Genomic DNA, 22,406 nt, shown 5'->3' with positions numbered 1-22,406 from the left:
AAGGAGCAGCACAATAGGAGAGACCTCTCTCTCTCTCTCTCTCTCTCTCTCTCCCCCTTTCCCCCATTTTCCCTGCCCTCCAAGTACCCAGATCTGTTGCAGCTGTGATTAAGTGTTAACGTGATGATATACTTTGCATTCCCTACAAAAGCACTAAAACACACACACTCTCTCTCACACACACACACCCCAGAGCATGAGTCAATGTCCTAGTGCAGCTGCCATGTTTTACAGACAGACATGTTTTTCAAAAGAACAGGTTTTACAAGAAAGGAGATTCCGACTAAACGCGAGGAAGAACTTCCTGAGAGCGAGTCTACCTGAGAAACTGGTGGGCTCTCCTTCCTTGGAGGTTTCTAAACAGAGGTCGGGCGGCCATCTGTCAGGGATTCTTTAGCTGCGACTCCTTCAATGCAGTGGGCTGGACTAGATGACCCCCTGGGGTCCCTTTTCAAACTCTACGGTTCTACGATTCCAGGTTCGCAGCCTCGAAGCTGGGAGCAGGCATTGCTCACTCTTTTGCTTCTCTGGCTACCCCTCCAAGCCACGGACGGCTGCTCCTCAATATCCCAGCACCGCCTCGCAGTGACAATACCACAAGGCTTTGTTTGATTCAGAGTCAATTGGATTTACACTTCGGGAGATAACCTCCAGACACTGAAATAAGCACTCTATGACCAGAGGAATTGGGGGAAAGAGTGCTAAGGAAGAAAGCAGAGATAAGCTGCTTCCTATAGCATCTCTGGCTACCTGCTAGACTTTCAAACACCCACCAGACATTCGCCATGGCAGATGGTATTAGCAAGACGAGGCCAGTATAAACCTCAGAGGCTTTAATGTGCCCAGGCTCTGACCCAGAAACAGAGACCTTTTAAATTTAAAGCTAAGATGTCAGGAGGTCAGGCTCAAAGGAGAATGGTGTGTGCACACACTTCTGGCATTTGTGAGCTGTCAGTTGCATAAAGAGAGAGCAGGAACCTGGGATGGTGGCATCGTTCCAGAGCGGAGGACAAGGTGCTGCTTTTGATCATATAAAGCCCTGAAAAACAGTACGGACTCTAGAGACCTTAAAAGGCTCTTGCCTCTGCTGCCTTCCAACCAGTCTGCCTTTGCCCCACTCTTGACCACTGTTGGCGGCTGCCAGTTCTGCAGCCTCAAGTTCCTTGCACAGTGTTGTATACGAAGACAAAAGCTAAGACTGACGTGATGGTGTACACCATTATCAATGAGCCGGCCCTACCATGAGTCAGGTGAGACATCTGGTTTGGCTGGCGGAAATCATAATCTAATTAATTTTTTGACCCTTGGGGATGGAGGCGGTGGGAAAGAGAGAGTTAAGATTTTCTCCTTCGCGTGGCAAAATGTCTACACCAGCAGCATACATTGGGCAAACCGGCCAGGAACTAAAGCAACAGTCTCAACACACGCAACCAAGGAATGCCAGGAGGAAGGCCACCACTTACCTAGGCACTGAGTCTCCTTCATAGCCGGTTCATACCCAGCAGCACAGGTGCAAGCTCCCACGGGTACCATCCACTCCCCGTCGCCATTACAGTAGAGTTTCAAGGGCACAGACACTTCCACCGCATTGGGGATGCAGGTGCCCGGAGCAATGACCAAGGAGGTCGGCTCCGCTCCAGTCAAGGTCTCGGGGAAAACGGCAAAGCCAGCAATGGTGCTGGAGCACTTTTTGTAGAAGGCACGGACGGAGATGAGCGACATGCAAGCTCCCAGGTCCTGGAAAGCCAGGTAGAAGCCATTCTTGGAAAGGGGCCCGAAGCTGCGGACTTTGGTGTTCATCCGGCCGGATTCCAGCTTCGAGAAACTCTCATCGGGGGCAATTGTATCCACTTTGACGTAAGGGTTTTCCATCCAGAAGGGGCTGGAGGCAGAGGCAGAGTCCGTGTCCGACTCGTAGTAGAAAAGGTTGAAGGTCTCTTTGCAAGAGCCGGGGATGTTGGGGATGCTGTTGCAGTCGCGCACTGTGAATTTCAGCTCCACGTAGACGCGCTGGACGTCGTGGCGCTCAATGAACTGGGTGCGCAGCCAGTTGTTCTGGTTCATTTCTTGCACGTTGCACACCTGATACGTCCGGATGGGGTTCATGGCCTCGTCGTAGCCGCTGACTTCTTCCCACTGCACAAAATTAAATGACACCGGTCCATTATTATTTCTTTATTTTTTAATGAGAGAAAGGGGAGGCTTGGCTAAGTAGGGCGTGTTGTTTGGGGGGGGGGAGAAACTTACTTTTTTGCAATTTTTTTCTCCTAGAAAAAGTGTTTTTTGGATGTGAGGAATTCAAATCTGCTGTTATTTTTGTGATTGGATAACTTTTGGCTTGGCAAGTCTACATCTGATTAAGAAGCTTAACCGCTTTTGGAAAACCAGAGCATTTTTTTAATTTATTTTTTTATTCAAAGTTATAACAAAACATATTTTCCAAAAACATATCCTTATTCCCCCCCATTTTTCCTCCCCCTCCCCCCACAAAACCCATCCCCCACCCCCCGACTTCCCTCAGTTCCAGTCTTTGGTTTCTCCAGTAATGCTATTTTCTGCATGTTACAGAGTTGTATAAATCCTCCAACTGTTTAGCTAATTATTATCAGTAAAAAAATAAATAAATGTGGATGTTTATTCAAAACCTGCCAAGGAATCCAGTTTGCTTTGTTGCGTCTTCAAATACTTTGTGAAAGGTTCCCATTCATCCTTAAAGTCACAGTTATCCTTGTCCCGTAGCTTAGAACCAGAGCATTTTAATTTGACCTTATGAAACTGTCAGGTAATGCTAAATAGTAGTAATTATAAATACTAATAATAGTAATATATAATATAACTGCAAGTATTGGCAGTTTTAACGACTTCTGTGCAATTTCACACACATTCTAACTATCAAGCAAAGCGAAATCATAATAATTTAGCCAAAAACACTATTTGATTTCCTGAGTCATGCTTCAACTTTTTAGTACCCCTCATTTTTGAAAATAAAAACCGAAAAATTCAAGCCACTCTAAGAAGGGCAAAGCAAACCAGGACACCCAGGCATATCACTGAGACTCTTCCAAACGTAAGCTGTTTGCTACTGAAAAGTTTGGATGCAAGGACATAAAGGCTGCTGCCATAAATCATGGGGAAGGACTGTAGCTCAGTGGTAGGGTATTTGATTTGAATGTGGGAGGTCCCATGCTCAGTCCCTGGCATCTCCAGGTACGGCAAGGAAAGACCTCCACCCAAAATCCCCGGAGAGCCACTGCTGATCAGAATAGACTGAGCTAGACCAATGATCTGACTCAATGAAAGGCAGCCCCCCCCCCTGTGTTCCTAAATCCCACTGTGGCCAACCAGTTGCCTCTGGGAAGCCCACAAGCCCACTTGACATCAGGGCACAGAGCCCTTTGCCCCCATCAACAGCTGGTTTCAGGCCTGGGTTGCCTTATTTGGCAGAGAGAAACCCCAAAGTCTCCCAAGCTTAAGCCTTTTCCCAGCCCGTCAAGTGCAACATCCTCAGAGCGCAGATGCCAGGAGTGAACCTGGGATGTGCTACTTGCAAAATTCTGCTCCCCATTGCAGAGCTAAGGCCCCTCTCTCCTGTTAAATCGGCACTAATACCCTTTGCACGTGGGATTAGCTGCAGAGGCAGGAGCACACAAGCCTTGGAGAGAAGGCAGGGTGAAATTAAAAAAAAATAATCTGCATGGGCATCATCCGTTAGCAATCTTGGCTCCATCTCAAAGCCCGAACTGGAAGAAGAAGAAGAGTTTGGATTTGATATCCCGCTTTATCACTACCCGAAGGAGCCTCAAAGCGGCTAACATTCTCCTTTCCCTTCCTCCCCCACAACAAACACTCTGTGAGGTGAGTGGGGCTGAGAGATTTCAGAGAAGTGTGACTGGCCCAAGGTCACCCAGCAGCTGCAGGTGGAGGAGCGGAGACGCGAACCCAGTTCACCAGATTATGAGTCCACCGCTCTTAACCACTACACCACACTGGCTCTCACACTGGAAGTTATGTAAAGGCAGTTTACTCTGGTGCAGTTGATCTGTGCCGTTTTCGTACTAGAATATAAAAATCTGGTTTTGCACGGCTGGAATGTAGCTGACCGTAGAGAGTCCCAATTCACTGATTCACCCAGTTTTGCCTCTGGCCACACCCAACACTGACACGCAGCCCACGGAAAATGTTCCAGGAGGAAATGCAAACCTTGGCCTGGAACAGAGCTCTCATCCCTGGCTCCCAAACCCCGGCCCCATAATGCAATTGGCGGGGAAGCTGGAGGGTGAGGAAGATTTGCTGAAAACTTGCCTGGAGAGAAGAACATTCCTCACCCTCACACCCCCGAATGCACAGCTTTCATTGCTTGGGGGAGTGGGGGGATGATATATTGGGGGGAGGGATCAAGTTTCTAGTTCTCATGGGTCGTAGCGAAAACCCCACGAAAGCGCAGAAACAAAAGAGAAAGCCGTGGGAAGAGATGAAGTCACGCAACATCTGCCTGCAACAACTTGCAACAGGCTTTTGTTGTGGTCATGAAGTCAATGATGCTATTAATGAGCAGCAACATTCAGCAATATTGGTTGGTGAACAAACAGGAGGTCAGAGGCCCCAGGACACGTTTGGATGTTATGAGGAAAGGAGCAAACCAAGATCGTCCATTTTTGTTGCTGTTCTATTATTTGCTAGCAAATTTCCGGTTATGGCAAGTGTTCTGTGTGTGCTCGTATCTGCATCTACTACAGATGTATATACTCTGATGGTGGCGCAGTGCATCTCTGCATAGACTGCATTGCACACAGGCATGCGTGTACACACTTATGTGCAAATACACGAGAGGGGAATCCCCGGAAGAGGGGACTAGGCCAGCCTGTGCAACGGGGGGAGACTGCAGTTTAATTTGCCCCACAGAACTGAATGGAAAGACCATCCAACCACAGTGATACATCGGTTTACGAACAGTCCTGTTAACAAACTATTCGGTTTATGAACTTCGCAAAACCGGAAGTAGTGTTCCGGTTTGTGAACTTTACCTCGGTCTATGAACAGAAGCCGAATGGTGGAAGGGCACTGGCAGTGGGAGGCCTCATTAGGGAAAGCGCGCCTCGGTCTAAGAATGGATTTGGTATAAGAACGGACTTCAGGAATGGATTAAGTTCGTAAACCGAGGTACCACTGTATATAGGATAAAATAAAAGAGTGTACCGAGGTGGCTAAACTCTCTCTTTGGCTCTGGTGACCCCAGTCATTAAGTCTGCTCCTTATGAACATTCCTATTCTGGGTCCTGCTCTTTGGTCACGCTAGAGTTTGACAGAATGATGACAGCTGACATATATCAGTCTCTGAAACTCCCCCAAGGCTTCTTATGATTCTACGCACCCAATATTTTCTGCAGAAGCAGGACAAAGCTAATGGCACAAAACCGACTCCCTTTAAAAATCGAATCATTAGAGGGCTTTTTTTTTTTTACTGCTTGGTTTAATGTAACTTTAGTTTAATCTGAAGCAACAGCATGCCGGAGAACGCTACTCAAATGTCCCCGGTTCCCTCTTACCACACTCCTGGCTGCATCAGGAACAACAACCCTCACGACTCGAATTGCTGTGATGGTTTGAACCTGGGCTAATGGTTTGTTTCTTTCCAAACAAACCATGAGCTATAGCCAAGGTTTGTTCTTCGGCTTGTTGCTTGTGGCATCTTTGGGGAAAACAAACCATGAGCTCAGGTCCGGACGACACAACGAGCGAAGACCTGTGGTTTGTTGTGGTTTGCTGTTCCAGAAGCAAGCAGGGGAAGATCAAAGCAGAGCTTTTTTTTAAGCAGAATGCACTATGGCACAGCCCATTCACGTTACACCATAGTTAAACAATAACTATGGTTTTTAACATGACGCGGGAGCACAAACTTTAAGAAATCACCTATGATTATTCTACACATGACTACAGTTCCCCAAGAATCAATCTTTTGGTTCCCTGCAATGGTGACCTCTGTCTTTTCCCTTCACAGGCTCTAGACACAGCTCATCCCCACACACAACCTACTCCACCTTACGTATCCCACTTCCTCCTTTACTAGTCACTGCTACACAAACCTCTGCCTGCAAATTCTGGCATTGCAGGGGGTTGGACTAGATGACCCCCTGGGGTCCCTCCCAACTCTCAAATTATATGATTCTAGGAAATGTTTTTTTAATAACTTTGCTTTAAAAAATCATCTGAGTTATAGTAAGACTGAAGCAGAAGTTCTTATGACATTTTATGTTGTTGTTTTTTTAAAAGTATGCGCTCACATGTCAAGTTAAGCCATAGTTATTGTTTAACTATGGTTTGATGTGAATGAGCACTGCCCTGGTGCATAATGCTCAAAAGGCAAATTCTGCAAATGATTGATTTCCATGGTTTTTATAGGTCTAAGTGGCCTTCTTGGGCTACCCTCATTGCAACTGCTAGGAATTCACATGGGTGGCTGAAGCAATATTTGGGAGTAGCAGGTGAATCCACGAATCACAGAACTGTAGAGTAGGAAGGGACTATGAGGGTCATTTAGTCCAATCCCCTGCAATGCAGGGATATTTTGCCCAGTGCGGGATTCGAACCCACGACCATGAGATCAAGAGTCTCACGCTCTATTGATTAAGCTAAACCTACGTTGCGGAGACGCACAGGAAAGCAAAGGCAGACAAAAGCAGTGTGGCTCTTAATTTTGCCCACGTCTCGTTCCAACCCAGCCCCTTTGGAGAATGGAACATCTTACCCCAGTCTCGGGATGAGCCGTCCACGCCAGCTCAGACGTCACCCACTTCGTATCCATCAGAGTTTCTAGAGGGTGGGAGAGAGAGAGAGAAACACACAACTTGGAGGTCACTGTTGCACAAAGTTATTAGTTTTATTTCTATCCTGCTTGATTGTAAAAGTAAAAAATAAAAACCACAAGCAGGTTTTACCCAAGGAGTTACACAATTAAATTATGGGCAAAAAACAGTTTAAAAGAACCATTCAAAAGATTAAGATCAGCAATAGACCGAAAACTCTCATTAACATCATTGGGTTATTGGTTTGTTTTCGTTCTTGCACTTATTATGTATTTTGTGTTTTTATGCAGTAAACAGCCCCGAGATCTATGGAGGCAGGGCAAATAAAAAACAAATACAAATAAAATAAAACGTGTTACAGCAACACGTGTGTCAAATTACACCAAAAGAGACCATTCCACTTCTGGAAAACAGCAGAGGACCTTCAGCTTGGCACACCCCCTAGCCTGGCACGGAAAAACGAGGCAGCAGATAGATTACAGCGAACTGGGTCTCCCACAGAATGACTTTTCACCTGCAGCCCAGTTACGGGGATGCTGCCTGTGTTGGCCCAGCGGATAGCACTTTGTGCATGCTCTGGGACACGCCATTGCTGCCTTTGACAGGTTCCAGAGCTAAGCCCTGTCACTTGAAGTAGGAGAGGAAGAAACAAGAGCACCAGAAACCTACACATAACACAAGCCCCTAGAGATCATTTCTTATTTTTTTAAAAAGAGAAAACTTAACCCTGGGATGGAATGGGATGTGGGAAGATTGCAGGACAACAAGGGTCCTTGTTACGGCTGAACTTTAGGGCTGTTTTGCCTTCAGGAAGGAGATTTCCCTGGAGTTACATGCTTGGTCTACCCTAATGACTGCCCTTCCTCCACCCTTTTGACCTCTCCCATTCCTCACTTCTGCGCAGACCTGGCAGTAGAGGCAGGAAAAGCTCTCCCCCCCCCCCACTTCTCCCAGACTTTGGCAGTGCTGGCATGTATGAACCACAGCGCTGGTAGAAGGAGTGCTTTCCCCGTGACTAGGGCGGCGAAGGCTGAAGCAGGTTTATCCAGCAAGAGAAGAGCAGGGAGGCAGCTTCTCATGCGCCGCTCACTCGTGCCGTTTCAAAAAATAGGGGGGGAAGAATTTGACCGTCTGGCCAACATTCCAGCAGCAGATTAACAGCCAAAACCTCCCTGTCAGCATTCCCCAAAGAGCCTCCCAAGTCCCAGCCTCAGCCTTGGGGGTGAACAGAGAGACAGACAGAGAGAGAATGAACAACAGCGCATTTGGGATTTTTGTCGGGGCCGTAACCAAAGACGGTTGACCCCGAGTAGTGCCAGGCCATTCTGCAGCTTGCCAGCATCCGCGACAAGAGAAAGATGGGCATTTGACATGGAGGACCAAACACTAGCAGGTTGATAACATCAGCTGAAAGATAGATAGATGATAGATAGATAGATAGATAGATAGATAGATAGATAGATAGATGATAGATAGATAGATGATAGATAGACAGATAGATAGAGAGAGAGGGGAAGATTCTGGGGCAAAATCAGGTGCGTGGCAAAAACAGTTGTGCGGCCGCAAGAGTTTATAACACAGCTGAGTTCCAGCAGCATAGCAAGCACACATCACAAAACTAGACTCCAGTTCATGATTGGTTGTCTTATTAAAAAGGTTTTGAGTACCTGTCCTTGTAAAGAGGTCTCATGAGAGACCGGGCAGTACAGGGAAATGACTCGAGAAAACCAGCCACAAGGGATTACCCTGTAGGGCACAGTTAGTTTGGTTCGGTTCACATTTTGACTCAAATCTCCCTAGTCTGGACTTCCTGAAACAATGTGCAAACTGAGACACAGCTGCCCTTCAAAACCTGCCATTTCTCTGAATTTTGCAAGGCAGTTCTTCAGCCCTGAAAACGTATACAAAATGCGTACACGCATTAGGGGAACATGCACGTATAAAAGCGCACATGGTTGTTGTTGTTTTTTGTCAATGTACAGAAAAGTGTTATAGTAGGGGAAATTGCTTGCAAAAAAAAAAAGTGTGTACGAGGCAAAACTGCCTTGGAAATGAGTAGATGAGCAGTAAAGTGTGCTAAACTACCGTTGAGTTTTCTCGAGGACTTTTCGCTTAAAAAATGAAATCGCAACCTGATGCAGAAACGGGGCAAACTTGAGGCTGGGAATAATGAGAACTGGATGGGAAGTGAAATGGACAAATTTGTTTGTCGTCGCTGCACCCTTGGCACCCTTCTGTGGAACAAAACGTCTCCATCGCAGTCACCCAAAGTGGCTGGGACCTTCCTGCTCACAATGCAGGAGTCAAAGCTAGACATTATGACTTTATGCAGCTCCTGTCCTAATTACCTTGTCTCCAAGGCCCACAGAGTAGCATTTAGCATCATTTTATTACTTTTGCACATTTGAGAAAGAGAGAGAGAGAGAGAAAGAGATACAGTCAGAAAACACCATCTAACTGGTGGTAGTTTTTGGGAATACTCGTTGTACTACCATCCCAGTTTTTTTCTGAATCACACCCAAAACACAGAATCACATCTCCCATCATCCCTGACCCCTGTGGCTAGCTGCAGATGATGGGAATTGTAGTCCAACAACATCTGGAGAATTGCCGGTTTCCCGCCCTTGCTACAAGCAAAGGCTTGCACAAATTTTTCACTTGTCGAGATTTAAAGTAACTCCTGCCTTACAAAACAAACAAGCCACGATAAACAAAGGAGGACATGGTGGCGGGTGTTTTGTCCCTGGCCCTTACAGAACAGGTTGGACACGTGCAGTCCCAACGAAGAGTGGGCGGGAGCAAACCCCAAAAAGCACCTCGCACATGCGCTCTGCCACTGAGATACCATCTCTGCCTTGTGGAGGGGAGGCCAGATATGCGCCGTGCCAGGAAACCGTCACGCCGCTCTCAAAAGTGAGGAATTTATGGCCTGTCAACCGAGTGATCTATCTCCCATCAAAAGGCATGATTGATGGGCTTCCGCGTTTATTGAAAGGAAACTTGCGCGTGCTGGAAGTGGTTTGCATACCACCCATGCTTTGCCCTGAAAACAAGTGCCGCGGAATGCAGCACATGGACGTCCAAAACACTCCTCACAGTGCGCCAGAATGCTGAATCTTGTCTTGAATCTAGAAATGGTTCCCGTCTCTCCCTCTTTCTCTCTTGCCTGGGAGTCCCAGCCAGATCACCTAAGCCAGGGGTGGGAAACTAAAAGTTCTTGGACACCCAACAGCACCAGCAAACATGGTCAGGGACAATGGGAGTTGCAGTCTGCAAAGACAGAGGTTCCACACACACACACACTCTCTTAAGGGATGCCAACTTTCTTCAGAGTCCTCCTCAAAGCCCACCTCTTCCACGGTCTTGGTTTTAGCCTCCATCCCAACCCCTCGCCCCAAACTACGGCACACTTTGGATTACATTCGAGTGTCTTAGCCACACGTCACTGTCCGCTGCTGGAAACGGCAGGAGGGGAGAGGGCTGTTGTGCCTCCAAGGTCCTCCTTGCACGCTCCCCACAATCATCTGGTTGGCCAATGTGAGAACAGGATGCTGTACCAGATTGTCCGCTGGCCTGATCCAGCAGGGCTTATTTATGCCATCTGCTGGATAGCTCAGCTGGTTAAGAGTATTCTGATTATAACGCCAAAGTTGCAGGTTCGATCCACGTAAGGGAATATTTCTGCATCGTAGAGGGTCATAGACTAGATGATTCTTGGGGTCCCTTCCAACTATGATTCTATATTGTCCTTCCTTTCCTCCATTGCCTGTTCTTGGGCAAAAGTTTTGTTTGCAGGCTTTTCTTTCTTTGTTTTTAGCTGGTGATTATTGACCATGATTCCAAGTAAACAATAAACCTCTTCCAGAGGCTCGGATCTGAATCAATGAATTCAAGAAAGGAGATTCCGACTCAACATCAGGAAGAACCTTCTGACAGTAATAGCGGTTCAACAGTGGGAAAGACTCCCGAAGGAGGTTGTGGACACTCCTTCCTTGGAGGTTTTTAAGCAGAGGTTGGGTGGCCATCTGTCATGGATGCTTTAGTTGAGACCCCTGCATTGCAGGGGGTTGGACTAGATGACCCTTGGGGTCCCATAGAATTGTATTCTATGATTCTATGAAAAACCAAAGAGAAAACATTTTGGGAACCTTAATGAACAAAAAGGAAAGGAGCTGGTTATGTGCAGTTTTACATTTTAAACTCACTTCTCGTTGTTTTTACTCACTTCTCAGCCTGACCTGCCTTGTGAAGATATAGAAGGTGACATAAAAGAAATGGAAAGCATGACTTGTTGACTATATCAGAGGTATCATATCTGGGTTCTGTCAGGGATGCTTTAGCTGAGATTTCTGAATTGCAGGGGGTTGGACTAGATTGCAGGGGGTTGGACTACAATTCTTTGGTTCTATGGGCATTCTCTAGGACGCGGGTGGCGCTGTGGGTTAAACCACAGAGCCTAGGACTTGCCGATCAGAAGGTTGGCAGTTCAAATCCCCACGACGGGGTGAGCTCCCGTTGCTCGGTCCCTGCTCCTGCCCACCTAGCAGTTCGAAAGCACATCAAAGTGCAAGTAGATAAATAGGTACCGCTCCGCCGGGAAAGTAAACGGCGTTTCCGTGTGCTGCTCTGGTTCACCAGAAGCAGCTTAGTCATGTTGGCCACATGACCCGGAAGCTGTACGCCGGCTCCCTCGGCCAATAAAGCGAGATGAGTGCCGCAACCCCAGAGTCGGTTACGACTGGTCCTTATGGTCAGGGGTCCCTTTACCTTTTATGGGCATTCTCTAAACTAAAAAGGCCTGTGTACACTGATGGTGCTGCATAAACAAAATGAGAATACTGGATTAGCCGAAACTGTTTTTGTACAGGTCCGTGGCAATATGGAACTATCAAATCTAAGTAAGGATACCAAAGTAGAAGTGGAATTTTGGAGCAACAAAAAAGAAAATAAAAAACCATGTGCCGCCAACGCAGGTGGCAATGCTATATGGGCTGCCTTTTTGCCATCTCCCACTCCCACCCTATTGCCCTTCAGCACCCTCTCGGTGAGATAGCAATTAGTTTTCCAGTTTGGTCTTGCAAGGAGGTTACGCCGCATCCCGGGATTTTAGGAATCCAAGTACTACCCCCCTGGAACAGAGATGGGGCTGTGATGGAACAGCTGCTCCAAAAGGGGGGGAAGCAGACTGGAGCCTGATCAAAGCTCAAGGATCGCACTGGAAGATGGATGGTTTCCATCTCATGCCAAGGCACCACTCAGACTTGTTTTGTGCGGAAAGCAGATCTTGCCATAAAACTGTTCCTGGACTATATCAGTTCAGACTGCAAAGTGGGGGACTGCAAGGCTAAATGTTCCCCCAGATGAGGGGGGAAATCCCCCAAGAAAACCAAATGTCAGGAACAAAGTGGCTTCTAGCTTAGGCTAGCTTGTCTTTCGGCAGGTATTATTTTTGCAGGGAAGCATTCGAACACACAATGCTCAGAAACGACACAGTCCAAGAACAGTTTTGCAAATCAGCTGTTCGCACAGTCCACGATTCAGAGTCAATTCAGGCCCTCACAAAGCGCCAGAGCACCAATGACAAACTACACATGTGACATGGTAAGTGGTGGGCTTTTAAAGGACTGGCTTCCCTGCGTTAAAACAAAGAAGGAGTATCACAAAATGACCAGGCTCCCAATTCTGTATTTATGCAAAGAACCCTGGGCACACAGAAATCCATGTAACACCCTTTGCTATGGAGGAACTTGCCCATGTATTTTAAAAATCAATTTAAACAAGGATGATTTTACACCTTGGTTCAAACTGTAAGGCCTAAATTACAGGTGTGTTAGAAGCGTATCAGCTCCTGGTGTGTTCCTGAAGCCAGCACCCCCAAAAAGGTACTGAGACCGAAGCCGGGGTCGCTCCTTCCCCTTTGAAAAAGCTCAGCAGCAGCAGCAGCAACAACCCATGGAGGACAAAAGAATTGGGAGAACCCCTGGGGAACCAATTTAGCCAAGGCAAACAAAAAGCTGGACATTTGTAATGGAGGCTTGTAAATAGCTAATCATCTGGTCTCCTATGGCGAATCAGAACCGTTTCCAGGCAACCACGCAGGGTAGCTTCTATTAAGTGGGAAATATGCCCCCCCCCTTGCAGTGCCAGAAACCGCTAGCGCAGAGGCAGGCAAGGCTAGCAAAAGTTTTCCTGGGCTAATAACGCCGGTGAACTTATTTGCAAAGCTGAAGTAATGCGCGCACCACCGCAAACAGTGGTATTTGCAGGCCTGTGCCTGCCCATCTTCATCCTGCCTGAAGTGTTAAGCGACTACGGCTAGATTTGTGGCTGCAGTTTTGGGGGTTATTTGCTTCATCTGCTCTCGGGGGACCGGAGCAAGGAGTGTCTTGCGCTGGGACAGCCCAAGAGCGAGCCGGAAGAAAGCAGCGGAAAGTTCTAGACCTGCTGCCAACCTTGCCTCCCTGTTCAGCACATGTCCAAAAGGTAAAGCCAACACACACACACACACACACGGCCCGCACCCCCTCACAAAATGCCCTTCTCGGAGGTATGTTCCGCCAGAGACTGCTGATCCATGACAGATGCTGCGTTCTGACAGGAGACGTGCCATTTGCATCCTGATTTTGCCAGGATCCACGAGCTCACCTGAAAGACGGGCGCCGAACAAGGAGGCACAAGAAGAGGCTAAAAATAATTTTTAAAAAAGAACTATCCCTGCAGTAATTAGAAATCTCGGTAAGCAGTCAACCACAAAAAAAGCGGGGAAGAGGGGGGTGGGGAGCTCAAGAAGACAAAGAAGGAAAAGCCAGAAAGCATCTTTTCAGCAGCTGGAAGAAAAGGGAAGGGGCTGTGAGAGACATCATGGCAAATGGACATAAGGCTGCCCCTTTGCCCCTTCCCAGAATTCCTCTGTTTATGACACTGCAGGCTAAAATTCAATGGATACAAGACTTTTCCTAATGCATAGATACCTGAGCTAAACAAGGTGCTACTTACAGTTTTAATGAATCTTGCTTAAAGGTGCCTACTTTTACTTCGAAGGAGGTGCAGGCACATGGAACGCCCCCCCCCCCAATTCAGGACATTTGGTTTCCTGCCCAAAATTGTACAAAGGTGCCACTCTGCAGTAAACCGAACTCCATTCAAAGCAGCAACAATATCACCCTCGTTACACCTTGCAGAGGCAAACACTTTTGACCCTGTTCTCAGCGCCCACCCCAAAACAGTGCGGAAAGGAGGGGTGCTTTTTTTTTGCTTTTTTTTTGGAGGGCAACTTCGTTTCCCAAATCCTCCTCTGATTCACTGTCAGCTTAGGCCTACTGAAACTAATATACTGCCGAGCCCTGAGGGCAGAGTACAACTTGCTTCTCCCAACAGTGATTTAACTGCTTTGCAGAGCAGTATATGCTTGTTATATGTGAACGATGGCACAAGTGTCTGTTTTGCTGTGACTAATTGTTACATTAGACAGTTTACTTTGTATACACACACACCTCAGCCAGGAAGCCTACGTAATTTGCACCCCCTAGCAGACTCCGGCTAAGTTTTAGGCAGACACTGATGAATTTTTCGAGTTTCACGTTCCCGTTGCATCTTTTGTGCGCCACGTGAAGCATTTTTTAATTGGAAGGCAGTTGCATTTTACAAAGCAATTAGCAAAACGCATCCTTCGCAATGGTCTCAAAAAACAGCGGAGAAAACACACATGCACAAAGGAAGCAGACGTCGGTGTGTGTGTGTGTGTGTGTGTGTGTGTGTGTGTACACACATGAATTTGGACCAATATATTGGGGGGGGGGGAATGGATGCAGGAATTCCTAGACTTTTTGAGCCTGTGGGCACATTTCAGAATTTGAGAAGCTGCCATGGCTATACCACAAAATGTCTGCCGTGGCAAGAGGTGGCAAGTCATTAAACGGCTGCTGCAAGAAGCCTGGCTTCCCAAAGAAAATGAGTGCAAGGGAGAGGTTGCGTCTGAGATCCAAACGTAAAATGACGTTATCTGATCCCTTCCCAGAACAAAATATCGGTTTCACAGGAGGAAAACGGGCGGTGCTTGAAGACACCCCCTCCCTCGACACCAAGGAAAAGCAACACGATACAGACAAAACAGACTGTACCCTCAACATTAAGAGGGGTTTTTGGCCTTCCAGTCAGAACAATATTATAGAAACGATACAACTTTATCTGTATCATAAACTCTGCCATCTCTAGCCTGTCTAATAACACAATACGAGGACATGAGGCCACCATCTTGCTGCAACTAAGCAGCTCTGGGTCTGGTCAATCAATGCCTGAGTGGAACCATGTTGGACAGAAGGAAGACAGGATATAAATGAAAGATTTTGATATATCACAATGTCTGAAACAAGGACGGAGCTATTTGGGGCATTGGCTGGCTTCATGGTTTTTCCCCGCCTTGTGATTTCTGCATAGCACATCATTATCATTTGCTATATATTGCCAGGTCAACAATTACGAAACTGATACCACGTCAAAATGGTTTTGGGTGATATATCGCTATAACGCCCAGCTCTACTGAAGACACCATGGGGAAGGGTCATAGGTCAGTGAAAGAGGATTTGCTTTCCATGCAGAAGGTCCAGGCTCAATCCTGAACATCTCAAGAACTTGCCTGCAATCCTGGAGATTCACAATAGTGAGTTGGATGGGCCATTGGAGCTTCCAAGGTTCCTATCATCTCCATCTGAACCACAAAGCTTGGAAGCTCTGAACCGGCATGCCCAAAGCTCCAGGTCAGGGATGTCTGGAAGCATCCTTTGCCAGCTGCAGAATATCCTTAAGACAGGCAGAAAAGGAGTACCGAGGAATGAAAGATTAACCACAGCAAAGGGAGAAAGTAGAAAGCGGGGGGGGGGGGAGGAGGCAGATGATATCGTAGAACAAAGGGCGCGGCTGAGCCAACCGATTCTCCCGGGATACGTGCCGAGTCATAAGGGGCAAAATGCAATCTGCAGCTTGTTTCAGGTGCTCTGCTCCTCATTGAGACTCCTGGTTCCAAGTTTTACTGCGGGCAAGTCAGAACCTCATTAAGAGATACTAACTGTTTGGACCGACATCACAGGCCATTGCAACGTTCTTGGCTGCTGAAAGAGCAGGCTGGGGCATGGTACCGCAGGGAAATGCCTTTTATGGGGGGCGGGGGGGGGGAAGAAGCTCCAGCCTGCCACCTCTGCCAGCAGGTCGGCACTCCTCCTTCCAAGAAACTATCCGATTGCGAGGATAGATTTCAGCCAGCGACTAGGACCAAAGTAGACTGGCAAGCATATTCAAGAGCAATGGCGCGGAGGCTACAGGAACTCAATGGCAGAAGCAAGTACCAGGACAGGGAAGGAATTATTTGCTTGTTCTCTCGCAGAGACGTTTTCCTCACATCTCTTTCCTACGTGGGGCTTCCCGGGACAAGCAGCAGTGTATTAAGTTGTCACATAAAACGACTCAATGGTGGCACAGTGGGTTAATGCGCCTGGCTGTTAACCAGAAGGTTGGTGGTTCGAGCCCAGCCAGGGATAGATGTGGGCAGGACCATTATTAGAAACTCATAGATATATAAGCTATTGGCCAAATGGCACATTCTCTCTCTCCCCCCCCCCAATGTGGTTTATTATTAAAATTATAATTATTAAAGGGGGGGAATCTCAAAGCAGCTTGCAAGACATTAAAACATCAAATAAAACAATCCAGAATAAAACAAAATCAGGCTTCAATGAATTTTTTCAGATCCTTCTCCCAGTGACAGTTTGCTCTCCCCAATATTTACCTAGTCAATCTATATAGCTGCCCCATAGAGAAGAAGTACTGTAGGAAGCCAGTGTCGGACTAGGACCTGGGAGATCGGGGTTCAAATCCTCACCCAGTCCTGAAGCTCACTATGTGACCTTGGAATCACAGCCCCCTAACCTACCTCACAGGGTCGTTGTAGAGATTAACTGAGGAAGTGGGTGAAGCATGGACTCCGTGGAGAAAATGGTGGGATATAAATTGCAATAAATAAGCTATTCTGCTTAGCTGCTGGAGAGAGATGGAGCGGCCAGCCAGATGGAAAAGCAGACACGGAGCAATGGATCCAAACTACAAGAAAGAAGATTCCACCTGAACATTAGGAAGAACTTCCTGACAGTAAGAGCTGTTTGACAGTGGAATTTGCTGCCAAGGAGTGTGGTGGAGTCTCCTTCTTTGGAGGTCTTTAAGCAGAGGCTTGACAACCATATGTCAGGAGTGCTCTGATGGGGTTTCCTGCTTGGCAGGGGGTTGGACTCGATGGCCCTTGTGGTCTCTTCCAACTCTATGATTCTATGATTCTATGATATGATTCCATTTAGCCACAATCGGTCCTGCTCCAGTTGCAAAACACATCTGGCTAATTTTGACCACTGTTCCCGCATTGCCCGGGTTTGGAGTAGATGGCCCTTGGGATTCCTTCCAACTCTATAATGCTAGCATTGTAGCATCATTTCACAAGGAATGGTTGTGAATTTCTGTACCCATGCCTCCTGCTATAAAGGTGATCCAAACAGCAGTTATGACCCCTGAAACTGTGTCGTGCTTCTACCCACATACAAGAAAGTAAGCCTAAGAGTCATTTCATCAACCAAGCAGCGGGAGCCCCAAGGCCGGCAATCCAACTGGTAGTGCTGACCCCAGAGAGGGCGAACCTCCCCTGCCCAAGCTTTGACTCCCTGTCCAGCTCAGGAGGTAATTGTGGCCACAGCAAGCAACTTTGTGCTCCCTGCATTCAGGCACCTATTGGCACAATTAATCCCAGCGACATTCTGAACAGCATCACAAAGGCCTCTGGAGAGAGCGCCTTTGTCCGGGACAAAAAACCGCCTGTGGCAGACAACATGAGGTTGCACTTTTCCCGCTGACATGCGGATTTTTTTGCAAATGCAAAAGCATCAGCCACACAGAGTGACAGCATAGTTGGGGGGGTCAGCCCCTGTGTGCTTCCCTGCCCTGCAAAACTTCCAAATTCTCGCCAATCTTCTTGCCTTTTGGAAAGAACCTTCATCGTCCCCAATCTCCAAAAAAAGTTGCACACTCTGGGGCAGGGAAAGCAGCTTTCCTGGTAAGAAGTTATCGCTGTTTGTTGACGAAGGGCCCGTCACCGATCCCTACACTGCCAGGATGTTTCATGCACAAAACTGCAAGCTGTTGTGCTTTTTTGCGGGGGATCTAGACGATTTATCCTGAGATAACTCTCCTGTTGCAGAGCAGGGGCCAGGAGTGTCATTTGCCTCTGCAGTCGGAACCACAAAAATGTCGTGAAAATGAGATTCCTCGCTCACTGCTAGTTACTGACAGTGCTATGCAGAAAAACTTGTTGTGTAAGCGTCGCAGGAACCAATTGGACAGTGCCCATGACAGCACCAGTATTACCGTATTTTTTGCTGTATAAGACTCACTTTTTCCCTCCTAAAAAGTAAGGGGAAATGTGTGTGCGTCTTATGGAGTGAATGCAGGCTGTGCAGCTGTCCCAGAAGCCAGAACAGCAAGAGGGATTTCTGCTTTCGCTGCGCAGAGATCCCTCTTGCTGTTCTGGCTTCTGAGATTCAGAATATTTTTTTCCTTGTTTTCCTCCTCCAAAAACTAGATGTGTCTTATGGTCTGGTGCGTCTTATAGAGCGAAAAATACGCTAAGTCTCCTCCAACCAGCCTTCACCAGTTCTAATAGCTCTTTTAAGAAGGTTTTGAAAAGAGTAAGAGAGAGAAAAGATCATTCTCCAGAGCTGGAGTGCGCATCTAGCTCCACTTTATTTTTAAGAAAAGGGAAGGGGCATTTACCCTCTCATGAAGTTACACAGAGGCTGGCACAGCCTCTGCCAACCTGGTGCATTACAGCTGATTTGGATTACAATTTCCACATCCTCCACTGATGGGAGATACAATCCAGAAGAGCTGGAGAGCAAAATTTTGGCCAAGACTGGCTGGACACGGCCCCTGCTGCCTTTGAAACCAGCCGTTCTCCCTCCGTTTTCCTACTTTTGTAAAGGGAAAAAAAAGCTGAACAAAAATTGTGTTTGCGCTGAAGGGTGCAACCAGCTTCTGGCTGCAAACACAGCTCAGGTGTGTGTCTCCCCCTCACCTGGCTGAGGTGAGTTGGTGCCTTAAATCTACAAGGCCGCCAAAGAAACATCACAGAGTCTCCCTAATTAAAAAGAGAGAGAGAGAGAGAGACCAAAGTTTGGGAGTGTATACCTCATTATCACCATTTCAGTTCTGCCAAAAGGAAAACTCACGGCCAGGTCAACCCCACCTTTGTGCACTTCAAAGCCCAAACACGCTTGCTTGATAATGGCCTCAAAAAGCAGCTTTGAAACGAAGCAGCAGAGAAAATGGGACTTTTCATCTCTCCCGCCCCCTCACCTCCAGCTGGCCACCTGCCCCACCTCAACCGCTGGCAAGAGGAATGAGCCCCTGCGCCTCTCAGCTTAATAGGAGAACCCCTCGCCTCTGACAAAGCACATCTCATGAAAGATTCAGAAGGGCTGTGCGCTGCGGAAGCGGCCATGACAGGTCTGAGAGGAGGGGGGGGGGGGAGAGAGAAAGGCAGTGAAAGAGGAAGTCTGAGCACCAAGCCATCGGACCCGTTGCAAGATGCAAGCAAAGCCCTGCATGTCGGGGTGGAAAAGGAAGGGGACAAGAGAAAGCGCGGAGAGCTCAGGATGTGCACACTTCATGCGCTCCCGCCTGGCACTCCCCAGAGGACCTGAGCTGTCAGGGCAAAGCTATTCCAGGCCCACGAAAGGCCGTGACCCATGAACGCCGCCTCTCTGCAACGTTTCGGAAAAGAGGGGTCCTGGGAAACCCATGCGCTTGCCACTTTTAATGCGCCGGCAGAAGCTATGTGCCAGCTCCCCCTGCAGGAGATCAGAGGCGGCTGCAAGTCAGGCTGCAAAGTGGGCAGTTTCGTTCCATGCTTCTTCTTTTTGGCTTCCTCCCTTGGCTCCCCCCCCCCCAAAAAAAGGAATTGGCCTTCAATTTCATAACTCACTCAGGATAATTTTCTTTAAAAAAACCAAAAAACAGCAGCAGCAGCAGCAGCTAGCATCTCATACCCTCCCGTTACACACCTTAAAAAAGAAAAAGAAAAGAAAGAAGATTATTGGTTTCTTTGCAGTATAAAATATACTTCTGCAGAAAGAAACAGCGCTGAAGGTCGTAAGTGAGCTGTCGGAGGGAGACAGGTAGCTTGTCAAAGCAATGCGTTTGTCAATACAGAAAACCTGTCTGCTAAGACGCCTCACTTAATATTGCGGTGTGGAGCTAACACACACCCTTCTCCTAAGCCAGACTTTAAAAAGAGGGCTTGGCTATTCCTAGCTAAAGCAGCTGATAAAATTTTGATCCCCCCCCCCCCACACACCATTAGTAATTGTAATTTCTCACTTTTTAAAAAAACCAACAACACAGTTTGGTTAACATTAAATCTGAATGCCCTGTTAAGGCTACACAATCTCTTAACACTGGACTAATTACTTTCTATCAAAAACATTGCAACGGAACTCTTTTAATGTAAACAAGAAACTGGGGGGGGGGGGTTGGGGGGAGGGAGGATCAGGAAAATCATCTTTTTTGAGACCAGCCACTTAGATTTGTACAGCGCTGAATGATCATCGTGAACGAAAATAAAATACAGAAACACAACAACTCTTTCTTATGCGCTATGACACATAAGCCTCTGTGACACAATAAGCAGGTGGCTGTATTATTATGATGGGCTGGAGATTTTGGGCTAAGGACAGACAAGTCATCACAGGCACTGGAAGCCAGGGAGTAGGAGCCAGCTGCTGCCTCCAGGAGATGAGGAGGAAAAGGATGTCCACTAGGCCCCACCTGGGTGGTCCTGTATATTCAGGTTTGCATCCTCTCTGCTTGAGCTCTGCAATTATCTCCTCCTTAATTTGTATGCGCTCAGCTGGGACCGAGTCAATGGGACTTAGAATCGTAGAAATCTCAACCAATGTCCTGCAATGCAGGAACCTTTTTTTTTTTGCCCTGTGGGGAGCTCAAACCCACAGCCCTGGAACTGAGAGCTTCATGCTCTACCAACCGAACTTTCGTTCTTTCTTTTCCTTTTAAAAAACAACAACAATTACTGAAATCTTTCAGCATTAAATACAATCAGGATCAAAGTAGTCTACAATACAGGAATATTTAAAAGGACCAAAATATATAAAGTAAGAGAGAGAAAAGGGAAATGTACCCATAAGGCCCTTCACCATATTTATATTGTATGCATCCTGTCATCTATCTACATACATTTTTGCCAAAAATAGGGCTTGAACCCACAACCCTGAAACCGAGAGTTTCATGCTCTACCAACTGAGCTTTCTTTCTTTCTTTTGCAAGCAGACATGCATGGTATTGCACTCCTACAGAGTTCAGAAGTCTTCCCCAACCTGGTGCCCTCCAGACATTTTGGACTACAATTCCCAACCTCCCTAAGAACTGCAGATGAAGGATGGTATACAAATTTAATTAGCTAATAATAATATATAAACACAAGATCATTTCTTTTCTTTTCTTTTTCTTCACCTGTCATGGCGCCCTGTATCCCTAGTACCATCCCTTCTGGAAGGTTTTAGGCCTTTTGAGTTGCCTCTAAAAGCACAGATAGTAATCTTCAACCTTTTTAGACCCAGGAACCCAGTTTCTCTGCATTGGGGGGACCCATGGCTTAATCTCGGAGTCTGCATTTGCTCCTGTGCTGCAACGCACCTTTGGGGCAGCCCCAGCCCACCAGCTGAAGACCAGTGGATGAGAATAAGGAAAACCTTTGGACTATTAGCCGATTTGTGTGGCTGGGGTGGAGAGAGCCACAGAGAGTTATGTAATACGAGACAAACAACCCAGCACACAGCCACCCAGAAATAACATTGTGAAAGGTTTGGGTTGATCAATAAAGGGTGATGTGCTGCATTGTGTGTGTGGAGTCGCTTCCAGTTAGCATCCTTATAAGGCTCAGCAGCTTAAAAGGGTGAGCAGTTATCCAATAAATAAGTACTGTGTTTTGGATGTATCTTAAAAGTTGGTAAAAACAACAACAACAACTTCCAGATTCTATACACAAAATTATACAGAGCAACACTCTCCTACATGGAACAAAATGCTCTATTAAGTTTCGACATAACATGCTCTCTTCTGGTCAGATTAACCAATTACTCTGCCCCACTGTGTAGGAAACACAAGTGGGGAACGGAACAAGCAGTTAAAACAGGCTTTTTCTCTCTTGAGAATTAAACCCATCCCCACCAAGTCTGAGCTAGTCTCCTGTCTGCTTATCCCTAACATAGAATGCTAGAGGATGCTACAGGTAGGGCACAGATTTGACCCATAAGGAAGAATCTGGGGTAAAAAATTGCAGACAGGAGACAAGGGACCTTTTATATGCAGAACATAAGCTCTGCCACTGAGGTATGGCCCCAAATGTTCTTGACAGCTGGCCTCCCCTAAGCTATTTTTTATTCTTTTATTATTTATTTAATCTGTATACCACCCTATATGTAGATGTCAGGGCGGTTCACAACATAAAATTACAATCCAAAAAACAAAACAAAATTCATGATAAAATTAAGAACA

At 46.9% G+C, this 22,406-nt stretch overlaps 1 protein-coding gene across 3 annotated transcripts in view; it reads right to left on the bottom strand.

The window, feature by feature from the left end:
- Positions 1-22,406, bottom strand: part of EPHB3 (EPH receptor B3) — an 84,500-nt gene that overhangs the window by 41,261 nt on the left and 20,833 nt on the right. For all 3 annotated transcript variants that reach the window (XM_083503995.1, XM_083503994.1, XM_083503996.1), the window contains exons 2-3: positions 6,746-6,810; positions 1,464-2,136 (exon numbers count right to left, since the gene is read on the bottom strand). In XM_083503995.1, coding sequence (XP_083360121.1) covers positions 1,464-2,136; positions 6,746-6,810 — 738 coding nt within the window. The remainder of the gene's footprint in view (positions 1-1,463; positions 2,137-6,745; positions 6,811-22,406) is intronic.

Source organism: Podarcis liolepis, assembly GCF_965112155.1.
Source record: "Podarcis liolepis genome assembly, chromosome: 5".
NCBI lineage: Eukaryota > Metazoa > Chordata > Lepidosauria > Squamata > Lacertidae > Podarcis > Podarcis liolepis.
Note: the sequence above shows the minus strand (reverse complement) of the source record. Positions and strands in the feature narration are given on the sequence as shown.